Genomic DNA, 17,877 nt, shown 5'->3' with positions numbered 1-17,877 from the left:
AACTTGATCTATTTTTAACTTAGGTCAAAGCATCACCCTCATAAAGTTGTTCCTATAAGAGACAATGGTCAAAAAATAACCTGACGACATCCATTTGTGACTCATTTTGGAGAGAGCCACTATACTTGTTATCATTGAACAAGATTTCCTTAAAATCTCCAATGGCTAGCCACGAAAAGAGAGGCACAACATCTTTAAAATGTTTCAAAAGAATCCAAGAAATCGCCACGATTAGTGTTAACCCAAAAACTTACCCTAGTGACATAGACATCAATATTTGATACATGGCAAGAAAGAAAACAGTTTGGAGTTGAGTAGTCCTGAGTCATAGCAGTCGACCTAGGAGGGGTCCTTAGCCCTGCGTTCAAATGGGAACTCCAGAATGGGTGTTTGGATCCCGCCAAGTTGTTTTCAACTCACTATCTTTCAGTATTTCGTACTATGAAGACATGAAGCATCTAAGTCCAAGGTTCAGGAGCTGAAAATACATGAAACAACACCATGTAAATCAACTTGGGCTAGAGTTTCACCTAGCGCCCAGGTTGACAACCCAACTAGGGTTTCATTTTTCGGGACCGTCTTAGTGAAAATAGGTCAAAATTTTTATTGGGACATGAATTAGACATGTCACAAACATATTTGAGGCATTAGAATTAGTTCAAAGCTTTTTCGTTTTTTAGCACTCTGAGCACCAAGTGCCTGAGGCACCCAATGCCCAGGTTGACATATTGTCAACTTGGGCCACTTCCAAACATCAAACTGAAGATCTATCACATGAATTTTCTTCATCTTCATCAAAAACAAGGAAACAAGTACTTACAGGGAAGAAACAAACTAACTTGGGAGCCAAAAAGAGGGCTCAGCGCCCAGGTGATGTTTTGTCAAATTGGGTCGATTCCAAGGAGTCTTTTCGAGAAGTCTTCTGGGCATGTTCTCTGTTTTCATCAAAGATAAGATACAAGTATTTTTGGGAATCAGAGGGAACCATCTAGCAGCTTGAAACTGGACCCAGCGCCCAAGTTGACACTTGGTGCTGGGCCTAGCACCTAGGTTGACATTTTGTCAACTTGGGCTGTTTCCAATCATGTTTTTGAAAAGTGTTTTGGGAATTTTTTTTTTCATCAGAAATAAAGATACAAGTAAACTCGAGGAGAAAATAAGAATTCCAGGGGCATGAAAATTGAGCCCAGGTTGACAATCAACCTGGTGTGCTAGTTTCGATCACTCAAATGCGAATTATGCTCCGAGCATTCTCTCCATCATGGTTTAAAACAGGGTATAAGAGACCTCTCCCCCAATTTCAAGAACCTTGGAAGTATCAAAACAACTTCCTAGAAGCTCCAGAAAGATCACCCAACGCCCAGGCTAACAGGTGACCTAATGCGCTGGGTTTTCCTTATCTGATTCTGATTCTGGATTGAGCTTTCATCTAGTTTTTCATAGTAACTGAGATCTATGAAGTCAGACAAGTCAAATTTATAACTTCATATTTTCACTTTTTCGAAAAAGTAACTTACTCGCAAATCGATCAGTTTCGAGTCTCCTAATTCCGCAGAACAACAATATCTTCAAGAACTGGTGAACGACTTCACGAGAACACAAGAAATAACTAAGTGATGTCTGAATATCACTTAGGCATCAAAAAAATACATCCTAGAACGTTTTCCCACTCACCCAGCGTCCAGGTTGACGTCATATGTCAACTTGGGCATTGGTCCCAAAACAGCTTTCAATAAAACAACCATAATTCACTCAATATTGATCTGATTGACATGATTCAATTTGCATTTCGAAGCTATTTTAATGCTCTATCAAGTCATGTCTCACACCCCAATCGCAATTTTAAAGTTATCAACTCCAAATTTTGTCTTTAAGAAAGTTACAAATTTAAGGTACAACTTACACGAAGTGGGTCTCGCAGACGTGAGTCAAGCTCCAAAAATTGACGACCGACCTTTGGAGTCAATTCACCATTGGATCATCATCAACAGTCAAAAATAGCCTAAATATATTTTTCCATATTTTTTTAGAATATCTTATTTATTTTAATAGAGCCTCCTTCCCTATGAAAGGATAGCTCCTCTAACTCATTTTTCACTTTCAAAAATGTACCCATAAGGTCATAGCATCTCTCTCTAGTTTTTCTCTTTAAAAATTAGAGTTTACAGACTTAGCTATTTTTCTTGTAATCAATCTTATGAGTATAAAAACTCAAAGTAGACATTGCTCTATTACTGTTGCAACACAAAGAGTGAACTACTATAGATTCTTGTGTGCTCTCTTTACTTTACATATTTACTTACAACTTTCATATTGTCTATACATACGAGCAAGTTGGCTAAATTTCTGCGTCAATATTTTGGTACTTTTATTGAGAGTCACAACTCAAGAAATCACTTACAAGATGTTTGCAACTCGATCCACAAGTGCGGAAAGAACCACTACTGGCCATCAGACTAGGGGCACGCCAGCCACTAGAACTGGTGATGAAACCACACCTACATCGCGGATGCCCAAAAGAGGTCTCGGAACCAGCTCCACAGCTCATCCCCCAAGGCCATCAACTGCTACTAATACTGAGATCAGTGAACAAATTCCACTTGGGGAACCATGTGTGGAACTAGAAGACCCTAAAGAGGCCGATCATCATAGAAAATATATGATCATAGATAATATACGGTGATATTTTAAAAGTGATAACAATAATCTTATGAGATATATTATCACCAAATCATTATGGATCATATGTGCATGAGGGGAAGACATATTCATGTTGCACTCTTTTTCCCTTAGCCCAGGTTTTGTCCCACTGGATTTTGCTGGCAAGATTTTTAACGAGGCAACTTGCAAATAGTTATGAATATGAAATATATATTGCACTATTTTTTCCTTAGGGTTTTGTCCCACTAAGTTTTTCTGATAAGGTTTTTAACGAGACAAATTTAAATTATGTTAACATACTTGCACTTTATGAAGCAAGTATAAAATGTGTGGGAGTGAGATCATGGACATAACATATTCAGAAAACATATGGATTGCACTTTGTAACAAAGTATCAACACAAGCAATACTCTATGATGATAATATTACTTGCATCGCGCAACTAAAAGGAAGGTCCATTGAAGGGGATCGAATTAAAATCCATTTCACTAAATTCTTCTTTATACATTTCAAGAGAATGTATATTGGTGTTCAAAAAATTCAATCAAGTGTCTATCTTGCAGACTTATTCACAAAGTCATTACCAACATCAACATTTGAGAAGACGATATACAAGATTGAAATTTGTCATTTAGAAGATCTTCACGAATGACTAAATAATAGAGAGTTAATTTATATTGGACTCTTTTTCTTTTGACCAAATTTTTTTAGCAAGTTTTTGATGAGATAGTTTTTATAGACATCATTTAGTTTCCTATTCTTTTAGTCATGGTATAAATACGGTTCACCTCATTAGAATAAACAAAAAAAATTCTAATTCAATTTTTTTTCTCTCTTCATCTTCCTCTTTTATTCTTATATATTTTATAACACTTCTTAACTTTTTTTTTTTGATTAAAATGTATTCTTTCTTAATTACATCTGTTTACTTTTGTCAAAAAAATAAAGAAAAAAACTGAAGGCTAACCACAATGGCACATTGGTAATTATAAACCAAAACCCAAAAAGAGAAGAAAGCCAAAAATACTTGAAAGCAGAAGAGTTCGATTAGTATTTAGTACCGCGCATTTCCAAAAAAAAAAAAAAAAAAAAGTTGCAGAGAGAAAGAGAGACTGAGTATGGTCATCATCATCTTCATTTCAAACCCATAATCTATAACAAACAATGCTGCACGAGATTCTGCTTGCACTTTGTGGCTACACCGGTGATCTCATCATCGACCAGAGAGAACACTGCAATTCTCTCGGCATCTCTCTACCTTCCGATGCTCCCGTCGCCGATGAGCCTACTTTTAAGCTCGCGCCCGATATTTCATTCCTCGAACCCAGCGAAAGGTACCTAACCGAAAATTCAAAATAATATGTTGTATTCAATTGTTGAATGTTGAAGAGATAATCGTTTAATGCTTAGTTGTTGATAGTTTTTTATTGCGTAGAGTTTTTATTCTAAGGCACACGATTGTACTTGTTAATAGTCAAGTTCTGAAATTGGAGGTGCATTTGTGTCTTTGTTTGCTTTTGTTGATAAAATGTACGTCTTTTATATTTTGGAGTGTTGGTTGATGTGAATGCAGGGATCAGATTGAGAGGATCGTCACTTTAGGGTTTTATTATAGGGAGCTAGACCGATTTTCTGTCAAGTCTCGGAATTTGAGTTGGATAAGATCGGGAAATGTGAATCCTTTGGTAACTTCTGAGTTGTCCAAAGGGAAAACTGGGAGGCAGAGTGTGTATCGTAGAGCCATTGCTAATGGTATAGTTGAGATTTTGTCAGTGTATAGGTCTGCTGTTCTCCACATTGAGCAGAAATTGCTGTCTGAAACTGTTCCCATTTTGGCAACAGTTACCCAGGGACTCAATAAGGTCGGCCTGTAATTTTTTTATACCATTTTTATCTTTAGAGAATTTTGATATAAATAATTTATCTGTATTCTTATTGGGAGTGTAGTTTTTTGTTCTTTTGCCACCTCTCCATGAGCTTGTTCTAGAGATTGAGCGAGATGATATTCGGGGTGGCCAACTTCTTAATCTGTTGCACAAACGATGCCATTGCGGAGTTCCAGAATTGCAGACATGCATTCAAAGGTATGATCTTATTTCTTGATATTTCCTGATCATTTAATATGTAAACTTTTTTGTCAGCCAGCACCTAATTCTTCATTGCCTTGAGATGATTAGTATAAACTAAACCAGAATGTATGCATGCTTGGTGTTCTTAAATTAGTATTGAGCTACTGCATTGGTTATTGCTCAACACTTACTTGTTTATTTATTTTAGTATCTGGTTTTTATGTAGACACAATTATACTCTGTATATCTTTCTTTTCGCTTACTCATGATTGTGGTGTTTGAATTGTAGGCTTCTTTGGCACGGACATCAGGTTATGTATAACCAGCTCGCAGCTTGGGTGGTTTATGGGACTCTTCAAGATCACTATGGGGAATTTTTTATCAGGAGGTAATGTTTGAAGGAAACAACTTCTTAGGGGTGAAAATAATTTCATTGTCAAACTTTTTTGTTTGAAGGTAGTTTGCAAGGCTCTTCTTGTTTAAGGGATTTATTTGGTGCTATTTGGAAATTCTATAACAAGATTACATATTTATTATTTGAACCAAAGATCTGATTAATTTGTACTTTTTGTATGCTTCTACGAGATTATTAGTGGATAGCTTTGTGTTGTGAATGGTGTATTTAAAATGTTTCCTTTGAAAATAATATAAGTACTACAATTGCATTTTGAAAAGAGAATTAATAGGTTTTGCAATTGCAAGCATTGGATAAATATTTCTATCTATTCTCATAAGCTCCTAGAAGTCATGTATTGTAGAAATTTTGTGTTCATGGTATTGTTGTATTTTCATTTTCCTGCTTGGTTTTGTTTTATCCATTGCAAGGAAAATGAAAAGATTTTATGGGCTTATAACCTTTCAGGCAGGAAGACACAGACGTAGATCATAGCTCATCTCATTCAGACATATCAGAAAAGTTGTCACGATTATCAACTGAGGATACATCTCTAACAGATTGGCACCTGGGTTTTCATATTTTTTTGGTAGCCTGATTGGCCTTTCCTGTGCATGTCTTGTTTCATACTCATAATTTTCACCCTTGGTGTATAAATTTATATATATATATATATATATATATATATATATATATATATATATATAGATGTTGACTTATTTTTGCAATTTTCACTGAAGTCAGAGTATAGGATGATACTGGTACTGCTGCTAAATTTTCTATTGTCACTTTTTTTTTTCTTTCATTCCATTCAACAAAATTTCACACCTTTTAAGGATACTTACCTTGTTAGGGTTAGTGCCGTCTTTTTGTAATATTACAGTCTTGAAATAAAGATGGAATAGGTTAGTTAACAAGTGTAATTTCATAAGAAATTGAATACTCTCTAACAAGGAAAGGGTGCTGTAATTTATGTGACATTAGAGTATAGTAGTTTCTCATGAAAGATTTGAAGGATCTGGAGTTCACTCTTTAGGCCAAAATAGTTCATTTTAGCTTCTTCAATGTGGACTTGAAGTTTCTTTATTATTCCCTAAAGAAAAACTTATGAATGGAATCTCACCTAATATTTCATGTATCATACTGGATTTTTTCTTTCTTTTCTGTAGGATATGCTACCAGAATACATTCACATGCGTGTTGCAGAATCAATTTTGTTTGCGGGTAAAGCTATCAGGGTTCTTCGCAACCCAAGTCATGCCTTTCGGTTTCAGGATGTTGTACATCATCAGCAAATGCCAAGGGGCACTCAGAAATTTCAAGGCTTTACTGGACGGTTTCCTTTTCATAAGGAGCCTTTTGTTGATCAAGAAAAGATTGGAGAAGAACTGCTTCCACAGTCTGAAGCGGATAAGATTGAAGCGATGCTTTCCGATTTAAAGGTTTTCCAGCCAACTTTATACAATGAGAGTTCAATTTTTATGCCTTGACTTCTTGAACATGTAGATGTACAAGATGACAGCTTGCAATTGATCGTTGATACTGAAATGAATAGTTTTATACTGTCTTTACAGTTATTTCAGTAGGCAGGAGATTAATTTATTTCTGGATTATTGTGCAGGAATCTTCAGAGTTTCACAAAAGATCATTCGAATATGCCGTTGATTCCATCCGGGCTATTGCAGCCAGTCATCTTTGGCAGGTCTGGAGTGTGACATATTTGAGTCTGTAATGCTAGTGGCCAGTGGGCTTGAAATCTAATGTAAACTTTTCACTGCTGCAGCTTGTAGTTGTACGAGCTGACCTGAATGGCCATCTGAAGGCCTTAAAGGATTATTTCCTTTTGGCGAAAGGAGATTTCTTTCAGGTATATGGTGCACATTTCTTGAAAGTGATGTTCTTTATTTTAGCAATTATAAGGTTTGCTAGGCACATTTTTCCTCTCCGATGAAGGAAGTGAATTTAAGTCTTAGTAGCTCTTATAGATTTTATATTCTGTGTGAAATACTCTATCTTGCGCCATATTAATATTTCTTGAATTGTGCAGACATTACTGACACTAATAATATGTTTATGATTTAAGAAAAATACTTTTAACTTGAACTAAATTACTATGCCAGTTATTTCTCGAGGAGAGTCGCCAGTTGATGCGTTTACCTCCTCGCCAGTCAACTGCTGAAGCTGATCTCATGATTCCTTTTCAGCTGGTAAGATAAATATTACATGACTCATCTTGTTTTGTAATTGAAATTGAATATTAGTAGTTAGGAAATAAATCCATTGGCTCTAATCTATTTGCAATATAGGCAGCAATAAAAACTATTGGTGAGGAAGACAAATACTTCACCCGAGTATCTTTGAGGTTAGAGCACTTTTTCAATTCCTCCAACTCACTTTCTTTTGCTTTGGTTGTGTGGAAAAATTGACTCATTTGATTAAAGACTGCTTAGGGAATTTTCGGTGCTTCCTTTTGATGGTTTCACTCACAACAAGCTTAGTGTATGATAAACTATTCTCTACCTTCTAGGATGCCTTTGTTTGGAATGACTGTTAAATCCTCCCAAGGAGCTTTACCGAAGGATGGGAACATAGGTGGTACTTCAGAAGCAACACTAGATGGCTGGGATGGGATCGCTCTTGAGTACAAGGTTGATTGGCCGCTACAGTTGTTCTTCACCCAAGAAGTGCTATCTAAGTAAGATTACAACACTACTTGTGGATGCTTTGCTCTTGATGTTTAGTATTTAATGTCCTATTTAATTTTTAATCAATTTTTATTTAGGAAGAGGTAAAAAAGCTGTTTTTCTCAAACATTTGATTGTTGGAAATTGATGTTTCTTTTTTGCTTCACACATTTACATGTTTACAATGGTTTTGCTTCAGATACAGCAGGGTCTTTCAATATTTGCTACGTCTTAAGCGCACACAAATGGAATTGGAGAAATCATGGGCTTCTGCAATGCACCAAGATCACACAGATTTTGCCAAACACCGCAATGACCGCATAAATTGCTCAGTATCTCAACAACGACGACAACGATTTAGACCAATGTGGCGTATTAGAGAACATATGGCATTCTTGATTAGAAATCTTCAATTTTATATACAGGTCTTTACAAGTTTCTTATTCCCTTCTCAATATTTTTCCTTAATATTAGTTCTCTTAGAAAAAAAAACTGTACTGAATTGTGTTTATGCTGATCTTATTTGTCAACAGAAAAAAAGTTTTTAGACTGCTTCTATGCTAAGATGATTGGCTTCTGCAATCACTGCTTACTTTGGTTCATGTGATTGCATGAATGTATTATTACAATCACTATTTGTAATATGTATAAAACCATAAAAGTGCACATCTTTACAATAGTCGATAAATGTTGACCATCTGATATTCCATCCTCATTCAAAATGTTTCTGTATTTGCTATAGGTGGATGTGATAGAATCTCAATGGAATGTTCTTCAAGCTCACATTCAAGATTCTCATGATTTTACTGAACTAGTGGGATTTCATCAAGAGTAAGTCAATATATAGCTCTCATTCCATCTTATTCTATTATTTGCTTTGCTGTTTTGGAATTGTTAGTGTCTTACTATTAGAATAGGCTGCTATTTTCACCTAACTTACAAATTGGATATGAGTAACGATGTCACTTTGTATCAATTTCGTAGCCACAGTACATTAAATATAACAAGGGAACGTCCCTTTCGTTTCATTGCAAATTATCTTCTGGGAATGGGATATCCTTGTTCAAACTTCTTGTGTTGGAGACTTTCTGCAAAGCAGTAGTATCTAGTATGTCTCAAGGGCGCATTATATGCAAGGACAATAAATTTATGTGATAAATTGCTCAATATGAGAATAATATATATAGCTTGCTTTTAGAAGGCATTGAAATTAGTTTTTTAATACTTGATATTCAATTACAAGACTTATGGACTCATGTTGCTATCTTAGTTCTCTACAAAGCAAGTAAATGTCCCCAAGTTTTGCAGAGAACTTTTCTGGTTTTGCTTGAATAATTTGGTTAAGTGGCTTTATTTATTCAGTTGCCATATTACTTATTTTCTATATGGTTGCTGCGGCTCTTTATATTGATGATATTTCCAAAAAAATAAAATCTGTCAGGTATTTGTCAGCTTTAATTTCACAATCTTTCCTGGATATCGGTTCTTTATCAAGAATACTGGACAGTATAATGAAACTTTGTCTTCGGTTCTGCTGGAGCATTGACAATCAAGAAAGCATTGCAAATACATCTGAACTAGAACATATAACGGAGGTACATCTGGCTAACAGGATTACTTAACATAAAATCTATGCTGAATCCTCGAATTTTTTACGTCACATTTAAATGGAGTTGTTTTTTTGCTTACTCTGATTTCAGGAATTTAACAAGAAATCAAACTCGTTGTACACAATATTGCGGAGTAGCAGGCTTGTTGGGAGTCAGAGAGCCCCATTTCTGCGACGTTTTCTTATGCGTTTGAACTTCAATTCATTCTTTGAGGTAATGCGAGGAAAGAGGGGCATTACTGTAATACTCAAAACCTTTCTTCCATGTACTTTTTTAACAGAGCTCATCTTCATATCTACTCTTACCAGGCAACTGCCAGAGGTGTACTGAATGTTGTCAGACCTCGTCCTGTTTCGGTTTTGAATCAGCAGTAGCATCATTTCATGCCTTAATATATTGCAACACCGTGCCATGTAAATAGAGTAGAGTTACTGAAGAAGTTAGGAAAGACTACTTGATTTGTTTCTGCTCAATGAAATCGATTTCGTACTTGTCCATACGAAAGTTGGGTGGTGCGAGGTTGATGGAGCATTTTTCATAGCTAACTTGATAAGGGTGAGGTTGTCATTCTATGTTCTCGTTGTTAGTATTCCCATGCATATTTCGGTTGGTGGCGTAGGTTGGTTTGTGACCGGATCCCACGCGAGTCTTCAAGCCATTTTTCTTTTTTCTTCTGAGAGAGAGAGAGGAGTTTTCAAGGCATCTTGTACTTGGAAGATTACCGGTAAAAAATTTCTTACCACTGCTTTGAAGAAAATGTATCTTAGAAGTTTTTTCGTCATTATGTTTTGTAGGCAATTTGTGTTATATATTTATACAAGGTACTGTTTTGCTCTTTGATGTGTGAAATGCTAAGAAGAAAAACGACAGTATATTCCTACCATATTCATGAATGCAATTAGTTTTTTTTTTTTTGGTTAAGAAATCATGCAATTTTATTAATTGCAATCAGTTAAAATAATATCTTACAATTCAATCGGACGTCTCCTTTGATAGAAACACAACAACTAATTGAGTGTCTAATTTTTAGATCGCTTGACAAAAAAAACTTAAATAACATCAAATGAAAAAGATTGCATAAATAACATCAAATGAAAAAGATTGCAGTATTACAATTATCTTTTGTTATATTATGTTTATTCAATTTCTTAATTTGAACACTCAATTATTGTGCAAGGTACGTAATTGCACCACTAATAACCCCTTCAACAGTAGAAAATTTATTATTTCAAACTACTAACAACGACTAGATGAGCTACCGAAGAACAGAGAAAGTGAACTAACAATAAAACAAAACAAAATAAAAAATACTCAAATATATATCATAGAGATAAGACTCATATATAGGTAGATTAAGTTCGCATCTCCTAATCCTACTTGTACATGGAGATAGTAACATCGAAACCAAATATTTTATTGGAAACGGTAACATCGAAACCTAATCGCACTAAGCAAAACCTAATCGCTAGTTTCGAATTGGAACCACCGACCCCTCATCACAACACCAAGGATTGAAACCCAAATTGAGTCCTTGCCCAATATGAAAGCAAGGTCCTCCTTAGACCACCATGCCACCATCAACAATCCTACTTAGATCCCGATCAAACAAACCTCCCAAATACATCGAACGAAGCCCAAAATTTGGAAGAAATTATCGACAACACAGAACAACTCATAGAGAAAAAGTAATATGACACATAGAGAGGCATCATGCTACACCTGCTGCACCGGTCAAACCTCAGCTAAGTAATGCCTAAGCCCGAAGAGGGCTGACGGGCCTGACCAAAGAAAAAAGACAACTTCTCGTGGCTAAAGATTTAGGAACGAGAAATCCTAACAGATGATAGAGAACCTTAAAATGCGAAATATATTGAAAAATAAAACTTCCTTAATTGAAAGAATACTTTTTAAGAAAAAATGAAGGGCAAAACATAGGTCCAAAAATTCTAATTATAAGATTTTAAAAATAACTCTTTAAAAAATAAAATAATTGATGACAACATTGTAGTTCAAAAATGAGTGTTATAACTTACATTAATAATTAATGAAAACTATAACTAAAAAAAGTATTAGGTGCTTTTAGGGTGCACTCCACTAATGCACCTCTTTCTGTTTTCAACATTTAGATAGTTTTCATTTTATTTTTTTTTTATATGACACTGTATATCGTAATTATTTAAGATATCACCAAAATTTTTGAGAAATTAAAAATTAACTTAGGATATAAAAAATAGAGTTCAATCTATCTATTTTACAAGGATACAAAATAAAAAAGATACACATACAACAAACTATTTGAACTTTATTATTTTGGCACATTAAATTATTCTGAATTTCTCAAAACTTGTAAGATGTTTTAAATAACTAACATGTACATATCTTATAAAAAAATTGAAATTAAAACTATTTGGATGTCGAAAATACAAAGAGGTGTATCGATGCACCAATTTTTAAGGATCCATTATAGAATTTTTCAAAAGTATTTATTGTATTAAAATTTAAACTAAATTTTATTTTATGATGAATTTGGCACAAGATTTAACATACTACTTTCTTTTTTATTAAAATGTTAATATATAGCATTATATCAATAAAACTTTATCATACATGCTCTGACTAAAAATATTTTAATGATATTTGAAACTATTTTGACATCTATTTTAGATTCTAATTACAATCTTTTAGAATACATGAGGTTAGTGTTGTAAATATGAGCTAGACTTTTTGACACAATAAAAAACCAGTATAAGCTCGAAAGGCATGAGCATGATTCAACACGAAAAAATATGGACTCCAAGGTCAAGAGTTTTGAAGTGTTTGCCTTTATCTTTTCATATCTAGAAAACATTAACCAAACGTCTAGTGTATTAAAAAAAACTAAGTTTATATTTTGCAGTCACAATTTTAACAACCAAAAACAATGTATAACAAAGTTTTTTCCTTAACTCAATTAGGACTTGATAAGGTCTCAGTCTACTTCCTGCCCATAGTACGAGTAAAGGAGAAAACATGAAGACTACCATTATAGTAGTTTAAGCTAGAATTACTATTATACCTTCATCTTTTTTTTGACAAAAGATCAAATGTCCTCAATTTTAATTAAGGAATAGAATAATAATGAAGAAAATCATACAACTAATAATATATTTAAATTATACTACTTTCAGTAGTAATATATCATTTTTTTTAATTGACTTTTACTTACAGTTACAGGGTGCTAGGCTTCTTTTTTTTGCTGAATACAAGGTAGTAGGTACTAAAGTGAGGACAGCATAAATCTTAGGTAATGTTTGATTAGGAAGAATGAAACTAAATTTAAAATGCATAAAAGCAATTGATACAAAAATTATTAAATTTTTTCTATTAGAATGACTTTTCTTTCTAGTCATTCCATCAAAATGATGGAAACGTCATTCAATTAGAATGACATTCTAATACTTTAAAATACAATAAAACAAAAAAATTATATAAAAATTATTTTTTTATCATTGCATTCCATTTTATTATTTCCAACCAAACAACGCCTTAGTTTTCGTTGAAACCTTTGAATATTATCACAATTTGCCTAAAAGACATCCATCATGGCCACGCCCATTACAAAAATCAAACTAGCCATCAAATTAGTTCACCTGGATGTTTTCTTAGTCTTGTTGTTGACTAATAAAAATTACTTGTTACATCTAAAGCTCCTCGAAACCTTCTTCATCCCCTTCTTCATCGAGTCTCTGGAACTCACTTCTCCATGTTTCCATCTGCCCAACATGCTAGCATGTTAGAAACTACAAACAACAAACAAAGAAAAATGTTGACAAAACAAAAAACTGTTTAACAAAAGAAAAGACAAAGAGAGGTACTCTTACTTGATCATCAGAAAACCGCAACTGTTCAGCAACAAACAGTACAGTCTTGTAGTTTCCCGGCGCTACTAACTTTCCAAAACTTCTAGCAACATCCTCATGCTTAATCATCTCCACCCGAAAGCCATTACTCAAGAACACTTTTTCCATCCTTTCTCTTATACTAGACTGCACAAAAGAAAAGTACTCAAATGCTGTCTTTGTTGTTGCTGACAAAGAAAAGGAATTACATTTGAGAATCTAGACATGTAACCTCATCTCCAATATTGGTTTCTACAACCCGAGCAGGCAATACGCCCAAGAACGAACATCCCTTTGTAGCCAAACCACTTACAGTGATCAAAATCTCCTCAAAACTGGACAAAGTCATCACAGGCAGTCCCTACAGTAAATAAACCAAAATGATCTCATCAAGAAATCCTTATGATAAACAAAATGAAATATGGATTTTGAAAAAGTGAAAATCTAAAGAACCTGTATGGCCCAGATACTAGACCGGTTTCCATTAAAACCATCAGCACACAGACTCTGCTGAATGTTCGAGGACTCCAATGGAATATGACGTAACAAACAACCTTTTGGAAGTTTAGCTCCATTCCCTGATTCATTTTGAAAAACAACTGTATCAGCACATTGTACACAGCTTAGTGCAAGACCTTATAAGTGAAAAACAACACTCTTAATTGTCAAATTTCAATAATGACAAGACTACATTCAAGAAAAATAGAGAATTTTGGTGTAAATTTTTCAAATAAGTTCAAAAAGACAAGCTAAAAACAAGTGGGAGATAATTTGCTAACTATGATTATGTAATCAACATCAGCAATGTTCAAATGCCAGCAATAGTATGTGTTAGAATTGTTAGATATATGGGATTCATTTCAAAACTAATTGAGAATGAGAGGAATAGCTCATTCATCTTATATCATCACGTTAGAAACGTGAGACTCTAACTCTAATAGTATATGAACAAAAAATTGTTAAAGAAAGCATACCTTGAAGCTTTTCAGTAGCTGCTTTGAATATTCTATCTGGGGATATATCGAATATTCTAGTTAAGGTTGGCCACCTAAGTCGATAAGGCCGAGTGTCCATTCCATCAGTTAACAGAACAACCTACAAGCTCAAGAACACAACACTTGAGTTGAGCTTCAAAGAGATATGAAAACAAGTAATCATTTTTTGTCTATTTACTACTAGTCATGGCTAATCACCTGCTTTAGTCCATCAGCTTGGTTCACAAAGCCAACCAATTTATCATCAATGAATTTAGTAGTGAGTAAATAATGAAGAGAAGAAGAACACTGCTTCTTATCATCAAGACGAAACTGGGGAGAAATAAAGCAACCCGCGTATGGATCATGAAAAAGAGGCTCTGCATTTGCAAGGAAAAAGTAAACCCATTTTTAGCCATAAAAGAGATACGGAAGAATAAAACTTAGCTGACTAACTATTCGAGGAATTGTCTGAATGAAACATGGAGCGATTTGAAGCAATACATAGGGAAATGGATTTGCCTGGTTGAAGGGTCTCTTGTAAGCGAAGAGAAGCTGCGTTAATGGCGGCTTGGAGTAATGGGTCATTTTCATCGTTGGATTTTGCTCTGAAGCTGCCATTTTTACTGGTACATATCTTTGAAGCGTAGGGTATTGATTTGTTGAAGAAAACAGTGGCTGGATTGTGAGAAAATCCCACAATACTGCTGCAATACATTCCATACATACACTACTAAACACTGCACTTTCAATTAATCTTCCATTGATGATAAATGATAGTAAAGATATTTGCATAAGAACGGCCGAGCATGATCATGATAATGATAATGATATTTGATATTTCACCCAATATTAAAAAATAATTAAATTAAATTAATTTTTAAAAAATACTTTTAATATTTTTTAAAATTTCTCTTTTACACAATATTTTTTTAATATCATTAGTTATATTTTATTTGCAATTTTTCTTTTAAAATTATGTATGAGTTTTTATTTTATTTATTTTTTAATTAAACTTTGTATAATTTTTTATTTTAATTTTTTTGTCTTAATATTTAAAATATATTTTATTTTTTATTTTATAAATATATTTTTACGAAGAAAAAAATTTAAAAAATAATATAAATAAAAAATATATTCTATATAAAATAAAAATTATTTAAATAAGATGTACTAATAATTTTATGAGGTGCAAATAAAACTCTTCATTGTAACATAAATACATTAATTTTTTAATTTCACATATTTATATAATACATTTTTTTTACCAATTAAATATTATGTGTTACGTTTTTGTTGCTGCTTTTAAATCCACTTTCATTAAATTTTACTAAATCTACCTATACTAACATATATCAATTGATTAATTGTTCACTTTTAATAATTTTTTTTATCAAAACTGAAAGAAAAAAACTAAATAATTATTATTTAATTATAAAAACTAAATTAATAAAACATATTTCTATTGTTCTTTTCTGGATATTTTAATTTCAATTGTTATTTATTTTAATATTATAAAAATAATTTAGACTCTTAATATATATTGGCATATAGCATTTTACTTAACCAAATCAACACTAAAGAATTTGTTGTAACGACTATATATTTACTAAGGAGAAAAAAATCAATTACATGAGATTGAGATTGATTCTCATTCATTTGTTTATTAAATTTAGAAAGGAAAAAAACTAGTTTGATCCACACAAATTAATAATAAAATAAAAGAAAAAATTTTCCTCTTATTTTCATAAAGAATAAATTTTCTTTCCTTAATTTGCTTCATATTAATTCTATGTTTATTAATTTAAAATTAAAATGATAAATATGTCCTTTAAAGATTTATAAATTATATGTTCTAAGAATAACAATTTAATCAAATTCAAACATTTCGATCTATAATAAAATATTGTTTCTAATTATTTTATATTTTATACCAATTTATTATTCTAATTTCAATTATAATTTATATATCTTGTATCGGTATAAATATGCTTTAATTTATGAAAAGAAAAACTTAAAAAAGAATTCATAAGGTATATTTTTCCAAAAATGTTTTTTAAAAGAAGTTTATCTCCACCTAACTACTTATTAAACTCTCACCAACTACTCTCTTGTTTTTATTTACTTATATTATATCAACACAACAAAATTCACTAGTCTTACTTGCCGTCTTGTCCTCAGCTCAGCACACCTCCTTTCCAATTAATTTTTATTTGACCAAACATTAATAATACAAAAAATAAAATAATAATACAATAAACTAATATATTAAAATCTGTATCAACTGCTTTTTAACACTTTGTTTATTAACCAATAAGAATGTGCATGTTCTTCCCATTAATTATGTTATTTTGTTTAGTCCTACCAAAATAATATTATGGCCAAATGTTTTTTTCTTCAAATTATTGATTTCTTTACTTAGTCTGTTTCTTCAATATTTTTGCCTTGTAAATATACTCTGGAAAGAGTTCTAACTATTAGAAATATTTTTATGTTTTCTGTTCAAAAAATAAATAAGATTGTAACCTGATATATTATGAGTTATTACCTTTTTTTTCCCTAAATTTATATTGAATTTTATGCCGTGGCATAATTTCTTCTTTATTTTTGTTTTTCTTAAATGAAAAGTAACAAAATTTGAACAGTTAAAAAAATTCTTATTTTTCAAAAAAACAATGAAAAAAAGAAGAAGAAATTCTAAAAGGAAAATAATGCAAAATTGAAAAGGCAAGAAAAACATGATAGAAAAGAAAGTATATTTACAGATTTTATTTTTCCTTTTTATTGACAGAATCTGAATGTATATATATTTTTTTCTGTTGTCTTTATTTAGAATATATTAGTGTGGTTTCAAATTTCAATGTTCTAAATAAACATTAATAATGTTTTTAGCATGAAACAAATACAAATAACATTGACATTTTACCAAAACTCATGGCCATGTATAGAAATTTTTTACTATAGTAACATTGCTAGCGAGAAATTATAATTGTTTTTTTTTATATATAGAACTGTACAATTTTTTTTATAAAAAAAATTTATAGTGTTATTTTTTTTTAAAAAAAAAAAAAACATTTAGCTTTACTTCTCATGTAAAAAGAAAGAAGCAAAACTGACTCTGTTTTCAACTTCACAAATTCTTCTAAACGTTTTAAAAAACACATAAAATATAGGGTGATTCTACAATGCACCCCCTTAAAATGGATGTATTGATGCACCCTCTACTTGTTTCGGTATTTAGAAAAAAATTTAGTCTAATTTTTTTCATATTCATGTACGTTATAGCTATTTAAGATATCTTACAAAATTTTAAGAAATTTGGAACAATTTACAATATAGAAAACAATGTTCAAACAGTCTATTTTACACGCGTATAAAATAAAATAGTCACGCGTGCAACACACTATTTGAACGCAATTTTTGGCGTGTTAAACTTTTCCGAATTTTCATAAAATTTTCGTTATACGACTTAAATAAGTATAATTTACATGACCATGAGAAAAAATTTGACTAAAAAATTATTTCGGATACTAAAACAGATAAAGATGTATCGGTGTACCCCTTTTAAGGGGGTGCATTATAGAATTTTCCTAAAATATATACCCTC

At 32.2% G+C, this 17,877-nt stretch overlaps 2 protein-coding genes across 4 annotated transcripts; one reads left to right on the top strand and one right to left on the bottom strand.

Annotated features, from left to right (window-relative positions):
- Positions 1-3,621: 3,621 nt before the first annotated feature.
- On the top strand, positions 3,622-10,332 carry LOC115699804 (gamma-tubulin complex component 4). 2 transcript variants are annotated; one of them, XR_004008410.2, is made up of 17 exons: positions 3,626-3,995; positions 4,235-4,523; positions 4,609-4,745; positions 5,020-5,118; positions 5,593-5,713; positions 6,294-6,566; positions 6,746-6,826; positions 6,908-6,991; positions 7,245-7,331; positions 7,431-7,486; positions 7,652-7,819; positions 8,008-8,233; positions 8,551-8,639; positions 9,250-9,403; positions 9,509-9,631; positions 9,727-9,973; positions 10,038-10,332. XR_004008410.2 is itself a non-coding variant. In XM_030627365.2 (16 exons), exons 1-16 carry the CDS (start codon positions 3,826-3,828, stop codon positions 9,790-9,792), a joined length of 2,223 nt encoding a protein of 740 aa, XP_030483225.1. In that variant the 5' UTR covers positions 3,622-3,825; the 3' UTR covers positions 9,793-10,332. The 2 variants fall into 2 exon arrangements, 1 of the variants encoding a protein (XP_030483225.1); XM_030627365.2 differs by having other exon boundaries at positions 3,622-3,995; positions 9,727-10,332.
- Positions 10,333-12,752: 2,420 nt separating this feature from the next.
- LOC115699722 (O-methyltransferase 1, chloroplastic) lies at positions 12,753-15,095 on the bottom strand. 2 transcript variants are annotated; one of them, XM_030627289.2, is made up of 7 exons: positions 14,793-15,093; positions 14,490-14,650; positions 14,271-14,391; positions 13,750-13,874; positions 13,529-13,657; positions 13,279-13,443; positions 12,753-13,170 (listed from the first exon to the last, which is right to left on the bottom strand). In XM_030627289.2, exons 1-7 carry the CDS (start codon positions 14,995-14,997, stop codon positions 13,099-13,101), a joined length of 978 nt encoding a protein of 325 aa, XP_030483149.2. In that variant the 5' UTR covers positions 14,998-15,093; the 3' UTR covers positions 12,753-13,098. The 2 variants fall into 2 exon arrangements, with proteins under 2 accessions (XP_030483149.2, XP_060963029.1); XM_061107046.1 differs by having other exon boundaries at positions 13,058-13,197; positions 14,793-15,095.
- Between the last annotated feature and the right edge of the window lie 2,782 nt (positions 15,096-17,877).

Source organism: Cannabis sativa, chromosome X (assembly GCF_029168945.1).
Source record: "Cannabis sativa cultivar Pink pepper isolate KNU-18-1 chromosome X, ASM2916894v1, whole genome shotgun sequence".
In the NCBI taxonomy this organism is placed as follows: Eukaryota; Viridiplantae; Streptophyta; class Magnoliopsida; order Rosales; family Cannabaceae; genus Cannabis; species Cannabis sativa.
This window is presented reverse-complemented; position numbering and strand designations above follow the sequence as displayed.

Bases quoted from the DNA above. Each gene is read 5' to 3' on its own strand.
- LOC115699804 (XM_030627365.2), top strand. From the start codon at position 3,826: ATGCTGCACGAGATTCTGCTTGCACTTTGTGGCTACACCGGTGATCTC. The intron at 7,332-7,430 runs GTAAGATAAATA...TTTGCAATATAG, and splicing joins TCATGATTCCTTTTCAGCTG to GCAGCAATAAAAACTATTGG. The intron at 7,487-7,651 runs GTTAGAGCACTT...TCTACCTTCTAG, and splicing joins TTCACCCGAGTATCTTTGAG to GATGCCTTTGTTTGGAATGA.
- LOC115699722 (XM_030627289.2), bottom strand. From the start codon at position 14,997: ATGTATGGAATGTATTGCAGCAGTATTGTGGGATTTTCTCACAATCCA. The intron at 14,651-14,792 runs GCAAATCCATTT...TTGCAAATGCAG, and splicing joins ACAAGAGACCCTTCAACCAG to AGCCTCTTTTTCATGATCCA. The intron at 13,444-13,528 runs GTTACATGTCTA...TCTTTTGTGCAG, and splicing joins AAACCAATATTGGAGATGAG to TCTAGTATAAGAGAAAGGAT.